Below are 22414 nucleotides of genomic sequence, written 5' to 3'. Positions count from 1 at the left end.
TCAGTCGAGCAGGTGTTGAATGTCCATTGGCGTATGAAGGTAGATACATCTCCCATGCCTGATCAGATATATCTGAGGACATTGCAGAGATATAGAGAAGAAATTGCAAAAACCATGGCCGGGATATATGAATCATCATTAGCCAAGGGTGCGATGCCAGGTGGCTAACATTATTCTGAGGAATAAGATACATATGCGTTTGGATAGATGGGAGCTGAATAGGGATAGTCTGCATGATTTTGTATGTGGGAGACTGTCTTATGAATCTGATTAAGTGTTTTGAAGAGGAAACCAAAAAAAGGATAAGGGCAAAGTTATAAACATTCTCTACATGGACATCTGCAAGGTATTTGATACGGATCAGCATGGTAGGCTGCTGTAGACGGTTAGATCGCATGGGATCCAAGGTAAGCAAGCCGACTGGATACAGAATTGGCTTCATGGATGGAAAAAAGACAATAGTGGAAATGTTTTTAGACTGGAGGCCTGTGACTAGTGGTATGCTACAGGGATCAATGTTGTCCCCATTGCTGTTTGTGGTTTATATCACCAATTTGGATAAGTATGTCGAAGGGCGTGATCTGTAAGTTCACAGATCATAGTAAAGTGGGTGGTATTATAGATAGCAAAGATGGTTATTAAAAATTGCACCAGGATCTTCATCAGTTAGGCAAGTAGGAATATTATCGAGCAGATGGCACTATGTGTGCAGGTTCATAGTTCCTTGAGAGTGGTGTCACAAGTAGATACACGGACAAAAAAGTGTTTGGTACCTTGTTCCTCATCGGTCAGCGTATTGAGTATAGAAGTTGGGATGTTATGTTAAGGGCCTGTCCCACTGTGGCGACCTAATTTGCGAGTTTAGCAGAGTTTGCGCATGCCACAAACTCGCAACATGGTCAACACGTGGTCCTAGGAGGTCACTGTAACTCTCCTTCATGCTCGAGAGAAGTTCCCCGATGCTCGCGGCCTCAGTTTGGTTGAGGAAAGATTTTCAACATGCTGAAAAATTTTCCGTGAGTAAAAATTGGTCGACATGGTTCTTTTGAACTCATAGTGCAGTGGTGGTGGGGTCGCCATGTCATTATAGGTCGTCGAGGTAGCCGTAGGCAATCTCCTTTTTGACCGGGCATTTTAATTGACTCATTGGGGAAAGAAAACGCAAGCACAACCAAGGAATCAAGTAAAATGGTAATGGTAATGGTAATGTTAAATGCCTGCTAAACTTTATTAAAAGTTGTCTGGCTTCCTAAAAGTGTCTTCACTCCTTCTCCCCCCCACTTCTCCCCCTGTATCCCTCTTCTCCCCTCTCCCCCCCCCCGCTCTTTTATAGGAGTTACCTACACTGTGCCAGCTGTCCTTTACCTTCCAGTTCATCGCGGGTATCACCTTGCCAAGGTGATACCCACATTTTCGGACAGCGCTCCCCCGCTTTCCTTAGCCCCCGCCTTTGCGATGTGTTTGTGTGTGTGCGCTGACAGTCAATCCAGCTCGCGGTTTCATTGCTGACGGTCGATCCAGCTTGCAGTTTTTCAGCCGAATACCCTCGAGCTCGAAGGTCGAAGACAGTTGCTGAAAAGTCGCATCAGTGGAACAAGCCCCTTACATGTACAAGACGTTGGTGAGGCCACACTTGGAATATTGTGTACAATTTTGGTCACTCTGCTATAGGAAGGATGTTGCTAAGGTGGAAACAGTGCAAAGAAAATTTTAATTATTTTTGCCAGGCCACGAGGGTCTGAGCTACAGGGAGTGTTTGGGCAGGCTTGGACTTTATTCCTTGGAGTGAAATGGATTGAGGGGCGATATCATAGAGGTGTATAGATCATGAAGGGAATAGATAGGGTAAATGTATTGTGTCTTTTACCCAGAGTAGGGGAATCAAGACCAGAGAAAATTGTTTTAAGGTGAGAGGGGAAAGATTTAAGAGAGACAACCTTTTCACATAGAGAGTGGTTGGTATATGGAATGAGCTGCCAGAGGAGGTAGATGAGGCAGACACTATAACAACATTTAAAAGACATGTGGACAGCTCCATAGATAGGAAAGGGTTAGAGGGGGGGTACTGTAGAGGGTGAAGATGGGATCTTGATCGGCATGGGCAATTTGAACTGAAGGAGCCTGTTTCCGTGCTGTGTGACTATGACCCTCTGTCTGTAAAACCTGGGTTTTAGGTCCCTTTTTAAATCTTTCCAACTTATTATAACTCAAACCGTCCAGTAAACCACTGAAAAACAGAAACCACTCTTTCCAGTTTGGTTAAAGTATTGAAATCATTATTCAGTTATTTTTATTCAGATATAATTACATTCACAATTACAGAACTCTCCTTGGAAGGTCTCAAATTATTTTTTCTTTTACTTCATTCACATAATATGTGTGCCATGAACAAGACTAGTACTTCTTGACTGCCCTGAAAAGATGACACTTGATCGGAAATATCTAGTCAGAATGACTATTCAATGGATTCAAAAAATATCTGCATGGTATAGAGCTTGGGATGTATATAAGGATGATTTAAAGCAAACTTATTTCCCAAAGCATACTGATCAACTAATATATGTCAATTTGGCTGCCTTTCAATAAACGATAGGTGCAGGAGAAGGCCATTCGGCCGTTTGAGCCAGCACTGCCATTCAATGTGATCATGACTGATCATCCCCAATCAGTACCCCGACCCTGCCTTCTCCCCATATCCCCTGACTCCGCTATCTTTAAGAGCCCTATCTAGCTCTCTCTTGAAAGTATCCAGAGAACTGGCCTTCACCGCCCTCTGAGGCACAGAATTCCACAGACTCACAACTCTCTGTGTGAAAAATTGTATCCTCTTCTTCTTGATAAATGGCTTATCCCTTTTTCTTAAATTGTGGCCCCTGGTTCTGGACTCCCCCAACACCAGGAACATGTTTCCTGCCTTGAGCGTGTCCAAACCCTTAATAATCTTATATGTTTCAATAAGATTCCCTGTCGTCCTTCTAAACTCCAGAGTGTACAAGACCAGCCGCTTCATTCTCACAGCATATGACACTCCCGCCATCCCAGGAATTAACCTTGTAAACCTACTCTGCACTCCCTCAATAGCAAGAATATCCTTCCTCAATTTAGGGAACCAAAACTGCACACAATACTCCAGGTGTCTCACTAGGGACTTATTTAACTGCAGAAGAACTTCTTTGGTTCTTTACTTAACTCCTCTTGTTATGAAGGCTAACATGCCATTCGCTTTCTTCACTGCCTGCTATACCTGCATGCTTACTGTCATTGACTGATGAACAAGGACCCACAAATCCCATTGTACATCCCCTTGTTCCAACATGACACCATTTAGATAATAATCTGCCTCAAATTTATCCATCTTAAACTGCATTTGCCATGCATCTGCCCACTCACGCAACCTGTCCAAGTCACCCTGCATTCTCATAGCATCCTCCTCACAGTTCACACTGCCACCCAGCTTTGTGTCATCTGCAAATTAGCTAATGTTACTTTGAATCCCTTCATCTGCATAACTAATGTATATTGTAAATAGCTGCGGTCCCAGCACCGAGCCTTGCGGTACCCCACAGGTTACTGCCTGCCATTCTGAAAGGGACCAGTTAATCCCTACTCTTTGTTTCCTGTCTGCCAACCAATTTTCTATCCATGTCAGCACTCTACCCCCAATACCATGTGCCCTAATTTTGCTCACTAATCGCCTATGTGGAACCTTATCAAATGCTTTCTGAAAGTCCAGGTACACTGCATCTCCCTTGTCTATTTTCCTTGTTACATCCTCAAAAAATTCCAGAAGATTAGTCAAGCATGATTTCCCCTTCGTAAATCCATTCTAACTCGGACCGATCCTGTTACTGCTATCCAAATGTGCCGTTATTTCGCCTTTTTCGCTATTTCTCCAACATCTTCCCCTCCACTGATGTCAGGCTAACTGGTCTATAATTCCCTGTTTACTATCTCCCGCCTTTCTTAAAAAGTGGGATAACATTAGCTTTCCGCCAATCCACAGGAACTGATCCTGAATTTATAGAACATTGGAAAATTATCACCAATGTGTCCACGATTTCTAGAGCCACTTCCTTAAGTGTCCTGGGATGCAGACCATCAGGCCCTGGGGATTTATCAGCCTTCAGTCCCATCAATCTAACCAACACCATTCCTACCTAATGTGGATTTCCTTCAGTTCCTCTTTCACCCCAGATCCTCTGGCCACTAGTACATCAGGAAGATTGTTTGTGTTCTTCTCAGTGAAGACGGATCCAAAGTACCTGTTCAACTCTGCCATTTCCTTGTTCCCCATAATAAATTCACCTGTTTCAGTCTTCAAGGGTCCAACTTTGGTCTTATCTAATTTTTTCCTCTTCACATACCTAAAGAAGCTTTTACTATCCTCCTTTATATTCTTGGCTAGCTTACCTTTGTACCTCATCTTTTCCTCTGTGTATTGCCTTTTTAGTTATCTTCTGTTGCTCTTTAAACATTACCGAATCCTCTCGCTTCCCGCTCATCTTTGCTACGTTGTACTTCTTTTATTTTTATACTGTCCCTGACGTCCCTTGTCAGCCACTGTCACCCCTTACTCCCCTTGGAATCTTTCTTCCTCTTTGGAATGAACTGATCCTGCACCTTCTGTATTATTCCCAGAAATACCTGCCATTTTGTTCCACTGTCATATCTTTCCAGTCAACTTTGGCCAGCTCCTCCCTCATGTCTCCATAGTCTCCTTTATTCAACTGTAACACTGACACCTCCGATTTACCCTTTTCCCTCTCCAATTGCAGATTGAACCCGACCATATTATGTTCACTACCTCCTAATGGCTCCTTAACCTCAAGTTAATTTATCAAATCCGGTTCATTATACGATTTCATGATTACCTTTACTGCTTTCGCATTCAAATCACTTTTGTTCCCACAGTTTTACACCATGGGAACAGTAGTTCTCTGGTTAGTTACAATAGTATTATTCCTGAGGTACTCCTTCGAAGCCCAGAATGCAAATTTGGAAAATTAAATTTAATTCATCAATCAAATGTTTAAAAAAATTAATCTCAATATGGCGAAGCATAAAAATCTGGATAGCTGTAAAAATTGTTTAGTTTTAATTGCATCCCAAGTCCAGAGCAGAAATTTTCACAGATTATTAATAAGATTTTGTTACAAAATAAACTGTCGACAAAATAAACTGTTTCACTTCACATTTCATGCCATATTTCACAAGTTATAGCACTTTAAAAATAGCTAAAACCAACTTTTTAAACGGGAACCGTCCTTCAGCCCGCTTCGAGTGACATCACAAATGGGGAGGGGGGGCGGCCACCAAGGGGGAATGGGCGGCCACCAGCTTCCAGTGATATCAGGGAAAGGCCGCATTTAAATGAACGTTACGCTTTTTCTGACCCGGCTTCCACCCACGACGCCTCGGCTGGGGTTTACGCGGCCATCAAGGAGGCATTGAGACCACGGCTCTGAAGGAGACATCGTGGCCGCTGTAGTGAGGTCTCATGACGATGGGGCCACTGGGGAGTTGAGGAGGGAGAGGAGGGGGTAGGGAGAGTAGTTGCCATGTCTACACTCCTTATCTCGTTCCCTCCCTCTCTACCCTCCCTCACCCTCTTTACACCCTCCCTATCTATCCTCTCTCCCACTGTAACCACCCCTTCTCTCTCTACCCCCCTCCCTGTCCCTTCCTTGCCATCCTCCTTCTCTGCCCTCCCTCCCCCCCACTTTACCCCACTCCCTCTCCCTCTACTCCCCTCCCTCACTCTCTCTACCCCCTGCCTCTCCGCCCGTCTCCCTCTTTAACCCCTACCCCCTCCCTTCCCTCTATACTCCCTCCCTCTCCCACTCTACCCCCTCCCCCTTTAACCCCCGCCCCCTCTAAGGTTTGAAGAGTGAAGGTGAAGAGGAGGAGGCAGTGCTGTGGTATGAGGAGAAATGAGCCACGCCTGCACAGTTGGGGGCTATGCGTGAGTGGTGGAATATTGCGTTGGGGGAACCGAAGATAGATGCAAATAGCTGGAGTTACTCAGCAGGACTGGCAGCATCAGTGGAGAGAAGGAATGGATGATGTTTCGGGGCGAGACCCTTGTTCAGACTGGCACCATAACTATTATGGTGTCTTACCACCTCCTCCTCCTCAGGCTCCAACATCATGGGCTACCAGTAATTTTACAGATACGGATTTCTCTCCTTCACCACCTGACCAACAATCAAAGGTATTGTGAAGTTTTACTAAATTCATGCCCTTGCTCCACCACATATATATTTGCCAGGTGGCTGTTTAACACAGATACTTTCTTTCCCACACACACTTCCAAAATAGCCGTCAAAATCCACTTTCATAAAAGATCATTGTCTGACATTAAAAACTCATAAAATTATAGCTTTATAAATATGGGGATTTGGGTTATGCGATTCTTATAGGGGTTACATCTGCCCAGTCTCTATGCACTTTACATCAGTAATGCCCTGAGATTGAACTTAAACTGCTGCATCATCTCATTGAGAGGTAACTTACATGGGGGGCAAGGAGTCAGCCTTCTTTTTGGGCTGGCTTGCCTTGCGCTTCTCATCTGATGGCGGCGACTTGGGGCTAGAAAATAGATTAAAGGATGAGTTGCAGCACCCACACTTGAACCTCCACAGTAATATATGAATGGAAGAACATCTTGCTCCAGAGCCCTGATTAGACTGCATCTAGAATAGTGTATACAAGGCTTTACTCTTCACCTGAGGAAGGATACACGTGATTGAGGAATAAAGTGAAGGATCGGCAGATTGATCCTTGGGATGATGAATTTGTCATATGAAAAGAGGTTAAGCAGACAGGGTCAACTAAATTTAAAAGAATGTGGGGTTATCTCATTGAAAACTATAACATTTTTGTGGGATGACCTTTTAGATAAATTTGGAGATGATAGTTCTCTTCCTGGGATGTTTAGAACTAATGGTCTTAGTCTCAAAATAAGGGAGTGGTCATTCGGAACAGAGATAGGATGACATTTCTTCATTGAAAGGATAGAGATTCTTTGGATTTATCTATGGAAAAAGGCTGCTGGTGCACAATCACTAAATATTTTCAAGTAGTAGAGGGATCGATTTTCAGATTTGGGGACTCAAGAATATAATGAAGGTGAAGAAAAATGGAACCTATATTATAAATGTCAAAAGTCAAGAATATTTAATTGTCATATGCACCAGGACCATAAAAATAAATTCCTAGAGTAATACAACAAACAATAATACAATACATTATGTAATACTAGGTAACCAGACAATAATAGTGCAAGTTGAGTATGTAGTGCAACCTTTTACAAAGTCCATAGTAGTTTGGTGCTGAGGTAGGGTAGTTGTTTGGGTTGTGCAGGGTGATTCAAGACCCTAGTGATTTATGGGAAAAAGCTATGCTTTAACCCAGAAGTTACAGTTCTTGTACCTTCTTCCCAATGGTATCAGCAGAATGAGAGCGGTGTGGGCCTTTGGAGATTTTAGCTGCCTTCTTGAGGCAGAGCTTCCTGCAGATCGCTTCAATAGTACCCATGATGTACCGGACCATGTCCACCACTTTCTCCTTCCTTCCTTCTTAGGCATTTGAGTTACTGAAACAGGCTATAGTGCAACCAGTCAGTAGGCTCTCCACTGTACGTATGTAGAAGTTTGGAAGAGTTTTTGGTGATATGCTGAACTTGAGAAAGTAGAGCTGTTGATTAGTTTTCTTTTACATCAATGCACTGGAACCCAGATAGTTATTCACAAAATGTTGCTGTAGAAAATAATGGGATTGAAAGCCAGTAAATGCCCATAAACTGACAAGTTGTGTCCTAGACTACTAATGGAGGTAAATGAAAACCTACGTACATAGTTCACTGAAAATGGCATTGCCAGTAGATAGGGTGGTGGAAAAGGCTTTTGGCACACTGGCCGTCATCAGTCATAGAAATGATACAGAAACTGGGACTTCATGTTACAGTTTTTCAGGAGGTTCGTGAGGCCACATTTAGTATTGTATTCAATTTTGGTCATCCCGTGATTGTCACAGTCTGCCCTCTCCTCATTCTCATCCATTTCACCTCCCAGTACTTTTCCACCTGTCCCTCCTTCTCCTCGCCTGCCACTCCCCTCTCATCAGCCCAACTCTCCTCACCTGTTGCACTTAGTTGCCTCTGATCACCAATTAACCCGGTATATAGACTCCTCACCATTCACAGTGCCAGATTGTTCTCAGCATTCATGCAAGACTCTCCAGCGATTTCCCGACTGGCTACACTGATTCGAACCTGCCTGCCCCTGACCATTCCGTCCTGTCGTCTTCCCGGATATCACCTCAGCCTTCTGTCCCCGACCACGGCCTTCGTCCCGTACCTCCTGGTTTCTGCCTGCCTCTCTCCTGGGCTGTTTGGTGTATCCCTGCAACGGCTCCTCGACTTCCTGCCTGGCTTCGACTCTCCTTTCATCTGTCCCTCGCTGGTTTGTTTGCATCATGTGTTGGATCTCCTGGTTACCGGACCTTCCGCTACCCCGACTACGTCTCCTGCCTGCCCCTCTTCGGAACCCTCGCTCAATCCTGAGCCTCTGTGTGAGTTCGGTGTACCCATTCCTGTGTTACTACTCGGTGTTACAGTATCGTAATAAAGTTCATGACCAATTATACCTGCCTGATTCTGTGCTGCTATTGGGTCCAAGCTATACCCGCTACAGTGCAATCTGGCCAACAATGGACTCGGCGCACACAACGTCTCCGTCAAACCGCTTTGAGAGGATTGAGCACACGCTCCTGCAGCACGAAGCTATGCTCACTGCCTCTAACTCCGAGGTTCGACAGGCTGTGTCGAACCAAGAGCAAGCATTGGTTGCACTAGCCACCCAGGTCCAACAGCTGACGACCACCCTCGCCCAGGCTACACCCCATGCTTTGCCTCCGTCTCCGACAGCACCAGCTCCCGGACCATCACCTGAGCCCCGGGTGGGAACCCCGGAGCGCTACGCTGGAGACCTGGAGGGCTGCAATCCATTCATCACGAACTGTTCCATTCTCTTCGCCCTACAGCCCTACACCTTCGCCCAGGAAGTGGCGAGAGTGGCATTTACCATTAATCACCTGACTGGCAGAGCTCGGCTGTGGGGAACGGCTGAATGGGAGCGACGCACACCGGCTTGCTCCTCTTTCCAGGCCTTCTCCGGGGAACTTCGCAAGGTGTTCGGTGAGGTTTCGATGGGTCCGGATGCTGGGGTTGAGCCAGGGGAACCAGAGCGTCGCTGACTTCGCCATCGACTTTCGCACCAGGGCCCGTCAGAGTGATTGGAGCGCCCCGGCCCAGTGTGACGCTTTCTTGCTGAGCTTGAATGACTTTATCAAGGATGAGTTGGTGTCCCACGATCTTCCTTCTTCTCTGGATGGACTTATCGAGCTAACGACCCGTCTGGACCGACGCATCCTGGCGAGACGGTCGGAGTGGCGACGGGGACAGGCGGTCTGCCAGCTATCCACCCAAGCTCGTTTTCTTCCGGAGACTGGACTACCCTCGTCGGGGCAACCATCGAGGCAACCCAAACCCATGCAGGTGGGTCGCACCAGTCTCACCCCCGAGGAACAGGAACGTCGGCGTTGGGGGAACCTCTGTCTCTACTGTGGCCTGGCAGGTCATTACATCTCCAAGTGTCCAGTAAAAGGGCCAGACTCACCAGTAGCGGAGGAATTACTGGTGAGTCGAACCTCTGAACTTTCCTCTGCCCGACGCCTTCTTTGTCATGCCCGTCTGCTGTTGTCTGATGGTTCTCACACTCTCGCCACCTTCATAGACTCTGGTTGTGACAATAATCTTATGGACATGGAACTAGCCCGTCAGCTAGGCATCAGTTGTGTTCCCCTGCCTAAACCTGTTCCCGCCAACGCCCTCGACGGCCATCTCCTGGGGACTGTTTCTCACCAGACGGTCCCAGTGTGCATGCTCCTGTCTGGTAATCACCATGAGACCATCCAGTTCCACATCCTGCAGTCTCCCCATCTTCCCCTCATCCTGGGTTACCCCTGGCTTCGGCGACACAACCCCAACATCGACTAGAGGACGGGGGTCATCTTGGGTTGGTCCAGTTCTGCTCCAGATCTGACGGAGGTCCCAGCCAAGTACCATGACTTTGGGGAGGTTTTTAGCACCCCCCTTCCTCCTCATTGGCCCTATGACTGCGCCATAGACCTCCTGCCTGGTTCCGCTCCTCCTAGGGGTCGCCTTTACTCCCTGTCCGCCTCTGAGAGAGGCGCCATGGAGAAATACAAAAGCGACTCCTTGGCTGCTGGTCTCATCCGTCCCTCCTCGTCTCCTGCTGGGGCTGGGTTCTTCTTCGTGGAGAAGAAGGACAAATCTCTGCGTCCCTGCATAGATTACCGGGGGCTCAACAGCATCACGGTGAAGAATCGCTACCCTCTCCCACTCATCTCCTCTGCTTTCGAGCTCCTGGAGGGGGCCACCATCTTTTCGAAGTTGGATCTACGCAACGCCTACCACTTGGTCCGCATCAAAGAGGGAGATGAGTGGAAGACCGCCTTCAACACTCCCACGGGACATTATGAATACCTGGTGATGCCCTTTGGCCTCACCAACGCCCCAGCCGTCTTCCAGGCTTTGGTCAATGACATTCTCAGAGACATGTTGAACAAGTACGTGTTCGTCTATATTGATGACATCCTCATCTTTTCACGGACCAAGGAGGAACATGTACACCACGTCCAGGCAGTTCTACATCGGCTCCTGGAGAACTCGCTCATCGTTAAAGCTGAGAAGTGCGAGTTTCACTCCCCGTCAGTCTCCTTCCTAGGATACATCGTTGGCCAAGGGAACATCAAGATGGACCCCGCCAAGGTCTCTGCTGTCACCACCTGGCCTGTTGCTGACTCCCGCAAACAGCTCCAAAGGTTCCTGGGGTTCGCCAATTTTTACTGACGGTTCATCCGTGGCTAAGGTACTGTGGCCGCACCCCTCACGGCACTCGCCTCCTCCAAGGTTCCGTTCCGGTGGTCTGCCGCGGCTGACGAAGCTTTTCAGACACTCAAGACACGGTTTACATCGGCCCCCATCCTCCAAGTTCCGGACTCAGAGAGACAGTTCATGGTGGAGGTGGACGCCTCCGATGTGGGGGTGGGAGCTGTTCTGTCCCAGCGGGCTGCCGGGGACCAGAAGCTCCATCCATGCGCCTTCTTCTCCCGACGCCTGACCCCTGCTGAGAAGAATTATGACATCGGCAACCGAGAACTGTTTGCGGTTAAGTTGGCGTTGGAGGAATGGCGTCACTGGTTGGAGGGAACCGAGCAGCCTTTCTTGGTTTGGACTGACCGCAAGAACCTTGAATACCTCCAGTCAGCCAAGAGGCTCAACTCTCGTCAGGCCCGCTGGTCTCTCTTCCTCACCCGCTTCAACTTCTCCCTCTCCTACCGACCTGGGTCCCGCAACGTGAAGCCCGATGCCCTCTCTCGGCAGTTCTTGGCGAGGGAGGAGCCTGCCTCTGGCCCCAAGACCATCCTCCCGTCCTCGCACAGGGTTGACTCCCTCGCCTGGGAAGTGGAGGAGAAGGTCGAGGCGGCCTTGGAGAACCAGCCGGGACCCAGCGCATGCCCTCCTGATCGCCTGTTTGTGGTTTCTGCCCTGCGGTCCGACGTCCTTCAGTGGGCCCACAGCTCTCGACTCGCCTGTCATCCCGGCATTCAGCGGACCAAGGAGATGGTGCTACGGAGGTTCTGGTGGGCATCGCTGGATGAGGACACTCGTGAGTTTGTCAATGCCTGTCCCATTTGCAACCAGCACAAGGTCTCACACCAAGCTCCTGCGGGCCATCTGCTTCCACTGCCTGTACCCCATCGACCATGGTCCCACATCTCCCTGGACTTCGTTACCGGCCTGCCCCCATCCAGTGGTCACACCACCATCCTGACCGTGGTCGATAGATTTAGCAAGATGGCTCACTTCGTGCCTCTGCCCAAGCTTCCGTCAGCCAAGGAAACTGCCGAGTTCATGTTACTCCACGTCTTCAGGCTCCATGATCTCCGACCGGGGACCCCAGTTTGTCTCTGTGTTCTGGAGGGAGTTCTGCACGCTTGTGGGGGCCACTGTGAGTCTGACGTCCGGATTTCATCCCCAATCCAACGGCCAAACTGAGAGGAAGAATCAGGAGATGGAGACGGCGCTGCGGTGTATGGTGTCCAAGCATCCCTCCTCCTGGTCCCAGCAGTTGTTGTGGGTGGAGTATGCCCACAACACCCTGACAAGCTCGGCCACTGGGCTCTCCCCTTTCCAGTGTGCCTACGGGTTCCAGCCTCCGCTGGTTCCGGCGCTGGAGAAAAAGGTTTCCTGCCTGTCCGTCCAGGCCTTCATTCATCGCTGCCGCAGGACGTGGACACACGCCAGGGCGGCTCTTCTCCGTTCCGTGGACCGTTACGCCACGGCTGCCAACCGTCACCGCACCCAGGCCCCCACCTACCTCGCGGGCCAGAAGGTGTGGCTGTAGACCCGGGACCTTCCCTTGAGGGTGGAGTCCAAGGCGTTGGCACCCAAGTTCATCGGTCCCTTTGAGATCAAGAAGGTCATCAACCCAGCGGCTGTGAGGCTCAAGTTGCCTTGTTCCATGCGGGTCCATCCTACGTTCCACGTGTCCAGAGTAAAGCCAGTCCGGGAGAGCTCCCTGGTCCCCGCAGTCCTTCATCCTCCACCTCCTCATGTCATCGACGGAGGCCCCGCATTTACGGTGCACTGCCTCCTGCACTCCCGCCGTCGCGGGAGGGGTCTCCAATACCTGGTCGATTGGGAGGGTTACGGTCCAGAGGAGAGGTCCTGGGTTCCTGCTCGACACAACCTGGAAGCCACCCTCATCAGGGAGTTTCACTGGCGTCATCCCGACCGACCGTCCAAGTCCGCCACTCCTAGAGGGGTCGCCGCCTCTGAGACTCTGTCCCCTCTTCCGTCTGACGCGCCAGTGACGACGAGACGGAGCTTTCCTCTGATGCCATGGAGGAGGATGCGGACATGGATGTCTCGGACGAATATTAGCGCTCCTCCTGGCCCCCCTGCTCCCACCCAACTCTGTGTGGGATTGGGTTTATTTTCTTTATTTTGTTTTGGGACGTCGGGAGCCGTCCCTTGAGGGGGGGGGGGTTCTGTCACAGTCTTCCCTATTCTCATCCACTTCACCTCCCAGTACTTTTCCACCGGTCCCTCCTTCTCCTCGCCTGCCTGCCTGCCACTCCCCTCTCTTCAGCCCAACTCTCCTTACCTGTTGCACTCAGTTGCCTCTGATCACCAATTAACCCGGTATATAGACTCTCCTCACCATTCACACAGTGCCAGATTGTTCTCAGCATTCATGCAAGACTCTCCAGCGATTTCCCAACTGACTACACAGATTCGAACCTGCCTGCCCCTGACCATTCTGTCCTGTCATCTTCCCGGATATCACCTCGGCCTTCTGTCCCCGACCACGGCCTTCGTCCCGTACCTCCTGGTTTCTGTCTGCCTCTCTCCTGGGCTGTTTGGTGTATCCCTGCAACGGCTCCTCGACTTCCTGCCTGGCTTCGACTCTCCTTTCATCTGTCCCTCGCTGGTTTGTTTGCATCGTGTGTTGGATCTCCTGGTTACCGGACCTTCCGCTACCCCGACTACGTCTCCTGCCTGCCCCTCTTCGGAACCCTCGCTCAATCCTGAGCCTCTGTGTGAGTACGGTGTACCCATTCCTGTGTTACTACTCGGTGTTACCGTATCGTAATAAAGTTCATGACCAATTATACCTGCCTGATTCTGTGCTGCTATTGGGTCCAAGCTATACCCGTTACAGTGATAGGAAAGATAACATTAAGCTGGATTGAGTGCAGAGAATGTTGGATGTTGCCAGAACTCAAGGGCCTGAGTTATAGTGAGAGGTTGGGCTGGTTAGGACTTTATAGAGATGTATGAAATCGTGGAATAGATAGGGTGATTGCACAAAGTATTTTTCCTATGGTAGAGGAATCAAGAACTGGAGAGCATAGGTTGAAGATGAGAGGGAAAAAATGTTAGAGGATCTGGAGGTGTGACCTTTACAGACAGAGGTTTGTGGGTATATGCAACGAGCTGCCAGTAGAAGTTCCTATGTAGAGGAACAACAAGAAAAATGCATTTGGACAGATAGGTTGGAAGATGAGAGGGAAAAAATGTTAGAGGATCTGGAGGTGTGACTTTACAGACACACAGAGGTTCAAATTGCCCAACGCATACCGGAACGCTCCCCTCCATTGAGTCTGTCCAAGCAAGAAGTAGCGGAGGGCGGTACAATAACAAGGATTGCTAAAATGCATTTGGACAGTTACCCTCCTACCATCCGGGAGGCGCTACAGGTTCTCCGTTGCAACCAGCAGGTCGAGGAACAGCTTCTTTCCGGCCGCTGTCACTGTACTAAACAACGACCTCGGTGGCTGGCATGGGACACTTTGTTTGCTATGTCGCTCTTCAAGGGAGATGCTGGCATTTCGTGTGTCTCTGTACTGTACTGACAATGACAATTAAAATTGAATCTGAATCTGAATCTGAATCTTGGCTGGCATGGAGATGTTGGACTCGAGGGACTGGTTCCGTGTTTTATGACTTTACAATTCTGACTATGACTCTATGAAGTCTCTTCCCCTTGAGTACAGTGTTTGGGACAACTACATACTATATTGGATATCAAATTATAAGAAGTATCAGAGATCATCAGCAACAGATAGGTGCTATCCTGAGGTCTGAAAGCTAGAAGTGACCATGCTATAATGAATGGAGAATAGAAATTGCATTGATAATTCAAGAAATATCTACTTGACAAACATTGTGGTGATTAGAAATGTCCTAAAAAGATTTTATTCCAAGTTAGTAAGTTTTTCAACTGCAGATCACCTTTTCACTTGGGTCAAGTTATGATTTGTTTATTTTGTTGATCTTTGCTCAGCAGAAATTAGCTATTACAATGCAATGGTGGCTTCTTTTGACAAGAATTTTATTTATTTTTAATGTATTTTTTGATATACTGAGTGTGTGAAGAGAATTTTACAATTATGGCCTTCCTCTGATCCTGGGAATGTTATTGCAACAATGCTGGGGATGAATGAATTGAATTATTTCTTGCAATGGGCTCTGGTGCAAACCATCCCAGCCCCATTTCACCATCCTCCCACCAATCCCGGAATACACATGCCTGATCAGACCAAGTAGCTGACTTCCAGTTCACTTCTTGCATGCCCCTCATGATCTTATAAACCTCAGTAAGATCACACCTCAGCATCCTATGCTCCAATGCTACCTCATGATCTGCTCCTCTCCTTATCATGAAGGTATCCTAAAATGCATGTCATAGTCATAGAATATGTGCATGCTGACCATCAAGTAACCCCTTTGAGGATATTGATCCAAAAATAAAATAGAAAAGGTGATATGCTTCCAAGGATGATGTCACCTGGAGAATAACATACCAACGTGCTGCCCCTGTATACTTCCTTCTCCATGGAAGAGGATGCATGTTTTGGAGTTGCTGCCAGTGTCTCCGAGGTATGTAACTGCTGTAGCCACTATACATCCTTAGTGGAAGAATTCCATGTTTAAGGAGGTGGATGGGATGCTGGTCAAATGGGTAGCTCTGCCTTAGATGGGGGTAAGATTCACATGTGCTGTTGAAGCTGAATTCATCCGGGTAAATGGGATATTTGATCATATTCTTCATTTGTGCCTTGCAGGCAATACAAAGGCTTAAGAAGATACCTAGCCTCTAACCTGCTGACCTGATCCTGTAGTCACAGTATTTATGTGGCTGGTCTAGCTGTCAATGATGATTCCCAGGATGTTGATGTTGGGGAACCGGATTTGATAAAGGACCTCGAGGTTAATGAGCCATTAGGAGCCAGTGACCATAATATGGTCAGGTTTAATCTACAATTGGAGAGGGAGAAGAATAGATCGGAGGTGTCAATGTTGCAGTTGAATAAAGGGGACTATGGGGCCATGAGGGAGGAACTGGCCAACGTTGACTGGAAAGATACACTAGCAGGGATGACAAAAATGGCAAGTGTTTCTAGGAATAATAGAGAAGTTGCAGGATCAGTTAATTCCTAGGAGGAAGAAAGATTACAAGGGGAGAAAATGCCGACCAGGGCTGACAAGGGACATCAGGGACAGTATAAAAATTAAAGCGAAGACGTACAACGTAGCAAAGATGAGCGGGAAGCAAGAGGATTGGGTAATGTTTAAAGAACAACAGAAGATAACTAAAAAGACAATACGGGGAGAGATGATGAGGTACGAAGGTAAGCTAGCCAAGAATATAAAGGAGGATAGTAAAAGCTTCTTTAGGTATGTGAAGAGGAAAAAAATAGTTAAGACCAAAGTTGGACCCTTGAAGACTGAAAAGGGTGAATTTATTATGGGGAACAAGGAAATGGCAGATGAGTTGAACAGGTACTTTGGATCTGTCTTCACTAAGGATGACACAAACAATCTTCCTGATATAGTAGTGGCCAGAGGATCTGTGGTGACAGAGGAACTGAAGGAAATCCACATTAGGTAGGATAGATTGATGGGACTGAAGGCTGACAAATCCCCAGAGGCTGATGGTCTGCATCCCAGGGTACTTAAGGAAGTGGCTCTAGAAATCGTGGACACATTGGTGATAATTTTCTAATGTTCTATAGACTCAGAATCAGTTCCTGTGGATTGGAGGGTAGCTAATGTCATCCCAATTTTTAAGAAAGGCGGGAGAGAGAAAAGAGGGAATTATAGACCAGTTAGCCTGACATCGATGGTGGGGAAGATGCTGGAGTCAATTATAAAAGATGAGATAGCCGAACATTTGGATAACAGTAACAGGATCGGTCTGAGTCAGCATGGATTTACGAAGGGGAAATCATGCTTGACTAATCTTCTGGAATTTTTTGAAGATGTAACTAGGAAAATGGACAAGGGAGAGCCAGTGGATGCAGTGTACCTGGACTTTCAGAAAACATTTGATAAGGTTCCACATAGATTAGTGGGCAAAATTAGGGCACATGGTATTGGGGGTAGAGTGCTGACATGGATAGAAAATTGGTTGGGAGACAGGAAACAAAGAGTATGGATTAACAGGTCCCTTTCTGAATGGCAGGCAGTAACAAGTGGGATACCGCAAGGCTCGATGCTGGGACCACAGCTATTTACAATATACATAAATGATTTGGATGTAGGGATTCAAAGTAACATTAGCAAATCAGCAGATGACACAAAACTGGGTGACTGTGTGAACTGTGAGGAGGATGCTATGAGAATGCAGGGTGACTTGGACAGGTTGGGGGAGTGGGCAGATGCATGGCAGATGAAGTTTAATGCGGATAAATGTGAGGTTATCCACTTTGGTAGCAAAAACAGGAAAGCGGATTACTAACTAAATGGCGTCAAGTTGGGAAAAGGGGAAGTACAACGGGATCTGGGGGTCCTTCTACATCGGTCTATGAAAGTAAGCATGCAAGTACAGCAGGCAGTGAAGAAAGCGAATGGCATGTTGGCCTTTATAACAGGAGGAATCGAATATAGGAGCAAAGAGGTCCTTCTGTCGTTGTACAGAGCCCTAGTGAGACCGCACCTGGAGTATTGTGTTTTGGTCCCCTAATTTGAGGAAGGACATTCTTTCTATTGAGGGAGTGCAGTGTAGGTTTACAAGGTTAATTCCCGGGATGGCGGGACTGTCATATGCTGTGAGAATGGAGCAGCTGGGTTCGTACACTGGAGTTTAGAAGGATGAGAGGATATCTCATTGAGACATATAAGATTGTTAAGGGCTTGGACACACTAGAGGCAGGAAACATGTTCCCGATGTTGGGGGAGTCCAGAACCAGAGGCCACAGTTTAAGAATAAGGAGTAAGCCATTTAGAATGGAGGTGAGGACTTTTTCTCACAGAGAGTGGTGAGTCTGTGGAATTCTCTGCCTCGGAGGGCGGTGGAGGCAGGTTCTCTGGATGCTTTCAAGAGAGCTAGATAGGGCTCTTAAAAATATTGGAGTCAGGGGATATGGGGAGAAGGCAGGAACGGGGTACTGATTGGGGATGATCAGCCATGATCACATTGAACGGCGGTGCTGACTCGAAGGGCCGAATGGCCTACTCCTGCATCTATTGTCTATTGTCTATTGGAACTTAGCACTGGTAATGTCACTGGACATTAAGCATAGTTAGTTACATTTTATTTTGTAGGAAATTATTCTTGCCTGCCATTGTTTTAACATGGATAATGATACTTAACATTCACTTCTCTTCTTTCCTTTCCTTTCGTATCCTTTTCACCTCTAGCCTTTGTCACTTCCTCCACCCATCTGCTAATCAACCCCCCTCACCTGTATCCACCTATCATTTCTCAGGTTTTGCACCACCCCTGCCTCCCTCTCCAGCTTTCTGCCTCCATTCCAATCAGCTTGAAGAAGGGTCTTGACCTAAAATGCTGTCTGTCCATTTCCTTCCACAGATGCTGCATGTCCTGCAGGCTTCCTCCTTGAGCAGTTTTTTGCTCAAGGTATGGCAAGTGACTGAAGTGACTGTGGGGAAGCATTTTTGAACCAGTGACCATAATTACATTAGTTTTAAAGTAATTAGGGAGAAAGATCGGACTGATGCACAAATTAGGGTCCAAATCTGTGACAAGGCCAATTTGGAAGCATCAGGCAGGAACTTGCTCATAGTCTGGATGAGACAGTTTGCAGCGGAAGGGATATCTGGCAAGTGGACGATTTTTTAAAAGTATGATAGCAAAACTTCAGGCACAACATTTTCCATTTAAGTAGAAGGGTCAGGTTGTCGGGTTCAGTGAACCCTGGTTGACAGGAAATATTGAGGCTCTGGTCAGGGAAGAAAAGTAGGCATGTCGAATCGAGTGAGTCCTCTGAAGAGTATTTGAAATGTGAGAGTTCATTTAAGAGGGAAATCAGGAGGGCAAAAAAAGTAATGAAATGGATCTGGCAAGCAAAGTAAAGAAAAATCTTAAGATATTCTGCAGGTATTTTAAGATGGATGACAAGGGGAGATTGGAGTGGCTGTCTCGGGATGAAGCAAAAGGGGAAGGGTGAAATGTTTAATGAGCATTTCTCATCAGTTTTTACTGCGGAGAAGATCATGGAAGCTCGTACCCAAATTACTGAACATGAGATAATGGCGGTCATAAGGTGCATCAGGATGATAATGCAGCCTTTGCACTTTTTTCTTGACTACACTTTCTCTGTACTGACCAAGTGCATCTTTGGACCTTGTGGGAAGCGAAGTAAGAAATCACAAGGTGCTTGCAAAGAAATCTGCTTCATCTTTAGCCACAGGTAAAGTTCCAAATGACTGGAGGATGGCTAATGTTGTACGATGATTTAGGAAGAGCAACAAAGAGAAACCAGAGAACTACAGGTTGGTGATCCTGACGTCTGTCATGGATACCTGTAAGTCACTGGAGAGAATTCTAGATGGACAAGATACCATTAGGGTTAGTCAGCATGGATTTCAGCACGGGAAATAGTGTCTCACACACCTGTTGGAGAATTTTGAACAGGTATTCAAGAGGATTCATTGTGTTGGGTGTTATCTACAGTATATGGACCTTTGCAAAGCCTTTACTAGATAGATAGTGTGGTGAAAAAGGTGTTTGATATGATTGCATTAATTGGCCATGGCATTGAGAATAAGAGTTGGGACATCATGTTGCGACTATACAAATCAGTGGTTAGGCCATGCTTGGAGTATTGTGTACAGTTCAGCAGTTCAGATCACCACACTACGGAAGATTGTGGTAGAGTGAGTGCAGAAGTGATTCATCAGTTGTTGAATGGAATGGAGGGCTGCAGTCATAAAGATAGATTGCATAGCCCACTGGAGGCTGAGGGGCGATTTTATGGAGGTTTATAGCATAGATTAAAAAAAAAAAGGCAAGGGGAGTCCAGAAGTGGAGGATACAGGTTTAAGGTGAGAGGAGAGAAGTTTAATGGAGATGTGAGGTTTGCAGGCAAATTGGATTAGTGTGGATTGGCATCATGGTCAGCATGGACAAGGTGGGACAAGAGGGCCTGTTTCTGAGATGCACAAAGCTATGATTAACCAAATTTAACCAAATATTTTTGATTTTCAATTCAGAAATAAATACTCCACAGAAGAAAAAGTTACATTCTTTATCCACTGATATCAGATTGAAAGAAATGACTTGCAGAGTCTTATAATAAAAATGGAAAATGCTGGAAAAACTCAATAGCTCAGGTACAGTCTTATTACAGCGTTAATATTTCAGATGAAAGATCTTTTTTCTCAGCTGAGAATGAGAAAGGATTAGAAACCTTTAAGCTTCTAATGTTGCCAGATGGCTCTCGGGAACAGAAAGGCTTGGGGATTGTGAACATCAATAAATGCCACAAGTTGAGAAGATCGTTATCAGATCCTTGAATTTCTAAATACTTTGTCCCATAGCACTACATAATTATCTGATTATCAAATGGATTACATGTTGACCAATCTCTTCAAAATTTACATCAACTGTGACCCAATACCACAAGGTCAGGCAGAAAGGGTGCCATCAACAAATTAAGAGATACCTTGTTTCACATCTCTTCGTGGTGAACGCTGATGGGAATATTGCCTTGTAGGTCTGGTTTGACGAATGTTGTAGCTTGATGGAGCTTTTATTTCTGGAGAGGTAATTAAAACTCAGTCAATGTAGCAAATTGTAGATCTGTCAACAGCAGTATTAGTGTCTCATGGTCATTCTCATAGGTTCTTAAGGTTCAGACATAGTCTGAAGAAGGGCTCGACCTGAAACATCACCCAATCCTTCTCTTCAGAGATGCTGCCTGGCCCGCTGTGTTACTCCAGTTTTTTGTGTCTATCAAGGTTTTCATACTTGACTAATGGCACAATTCCAGACAACCCTTCTGCTGTAATTTCATTAAAGCGAGGTATAGGCCTACCAAAAATACATAATCTCCTCTTTGCATCATGATTAAGAAGTACTGGATAAACATCAAGCCACATGGAGTAGGACTTCCAAAGTTATGGTCTGAAAAATGAATGTTAGTTCCATAAAGTGAGAAGTTTCAACCCTTCCCAGTCCATTTGATGGTTATTGTGGAAAGTTAGCCCCATATGTTTATGGAGGTTCATTCAAATTCTTCATTCTTAATGATGTTACATGGGCAATAAAGGAGAAAGGATAATGAAACGGTACATGATAATGTTAATGTTAATTGAACAATAAAGAGGAAATTAAAATATAAAACATTGAAGATAATATAAAAGTTTATATTTATATAATTAGTGTTTTTATCCAATTGAGGTTAAAGAATAAGGATACAAGGAATGGTTGAAATAAACTAAAGCGATATGTCTTGAAATACCAGGAATACTGGTGATACTTTACCTCAATATTAGTTGAAAAGATGGCAGGAGAAATTTAACAGTTTCAAATGATCAGTCTGAACCATTCATGAAATGCCGAGTGCCTCTTATCAGACCCTGCCTTTCCAAGTGGAAATAAATCGTCCTTCAGAATCTTCTCCAAAAAAATGCCTACCACTGATCCATTTCTTTGTAAGAAAAATTCAAACTTGAACCATCAACATAAATCTCTTTCCCTTCAAACCATCTCCCACAAACCTCCTGTATAAAAAGCTCATGTTACCTATGCAAACCATGATATCAATCTATACTAGTTCCATTTGATTGCATTAGGACTATATGTTTATCCCATCCCCCAATGTGGCAAATGTGGTTCCCACCCTTACGAAATGCAACAGGGGAAAAAAACTCACAATTACAGACCTGTCAGTTTAACGTCAACAGAAAGGCAGTTATTGGAAAAAAATCTGTTGGACAGGATTAAAGGCAGGGAATAATCAGAGACAGTCGGTGTGGCTTTGTTAAGGTAAATCCTGTTTTATTCATAAACTATTTATTTTTAAAAGGCAATTAGATTATTGATAAGTGCAGTGCAGTCCATATTGTTTACATGCAGAAACAAGAAATTGCAGATGCTGATTTGCAAAGAAACACACAAAGTGCTGGAGTAACTCAGCTAGTCAGGCAGCATCCCTAGAGAACATGGATAAGGTGAAGTTTCAGGTCTGAAGAAGGGTCCCAAACCAAAACATCACCTCTCCATGTTCTTCAGGGATGCTGCCCGATCCGCTGTTACTCCAGCATAGGAGACAACGAGTGATGGATAGCATTGCATTTGTGAATGGATGCCCATGATCAGAGATGTTCCATAGGGATTCGTACTGGGACGATTGCTATTTGTAATATGCATGAATGATTTGGATGTGGTATAGGAGGCATAATCAGTAAGCTCTTAGATGACATGGAGATTGGTAGAGTTCTTGAAAATGTGGAAATAATCTGTAACTTTAAGCTACAGAGTGATATCAGTGTGTTGGTGAAATGGGCTAAGAA

At 46.2% G+C, this 22414-nt stretch overlaps 1 protein-coding gene across 5 annotated transcripts in view; it reads right to left on the bottom strand.

The window, feature by feature from the left end:
* LOC129715783 (uncharacterized) overlaps positions 1 to 22414 on the bottom strand; it is a 337613-nt gene that overhangs the window by 11893 nt on the left and 303306 nt on the right. For 4 of the 5 annotated variants that reach the window (XM_055665654.1, XM_055665638.1, XM_055665643.1 and 1 more), the window contains 2 exons: positions 20563 to 20655; positions 6514 to 6588 (listed from right to left, as the gene is read on the bottom strand). In XM_055665654.1, coding sequence (XP_055521629.1) covers positions 6514 to 6588; positions 20563 to 20655 — 168 coding nt within the window. The remainder of the gene's footprint in view (positions 1 to 6513; positions 6589 to 20562; positions 20656 to 22414) is intronic. The other variant, XM_055665662.1, reaches the window with a different exon arrangement.

This window comes from Leucoraja erinacea, chromosome 2 (genome assembly GCF_028641065.1).
Source record: "Leucoraja erinacea ecotype New England chromosome 2, Leri_hhj_1, whole genome shotgun sequence".
Classification (NCBI taxonomy): Eukaryota; Metazoa; Chordata; class Chondrichthyes; order Rajiformes; family Rajidae; genus Leucoraja; species Leucoraja erinaceus.
The sequence above is the reverse complement of the archived record's forward strand: the minus strand, read 5'-3'. Positions and strand labels throughout refer to the sequence as shown.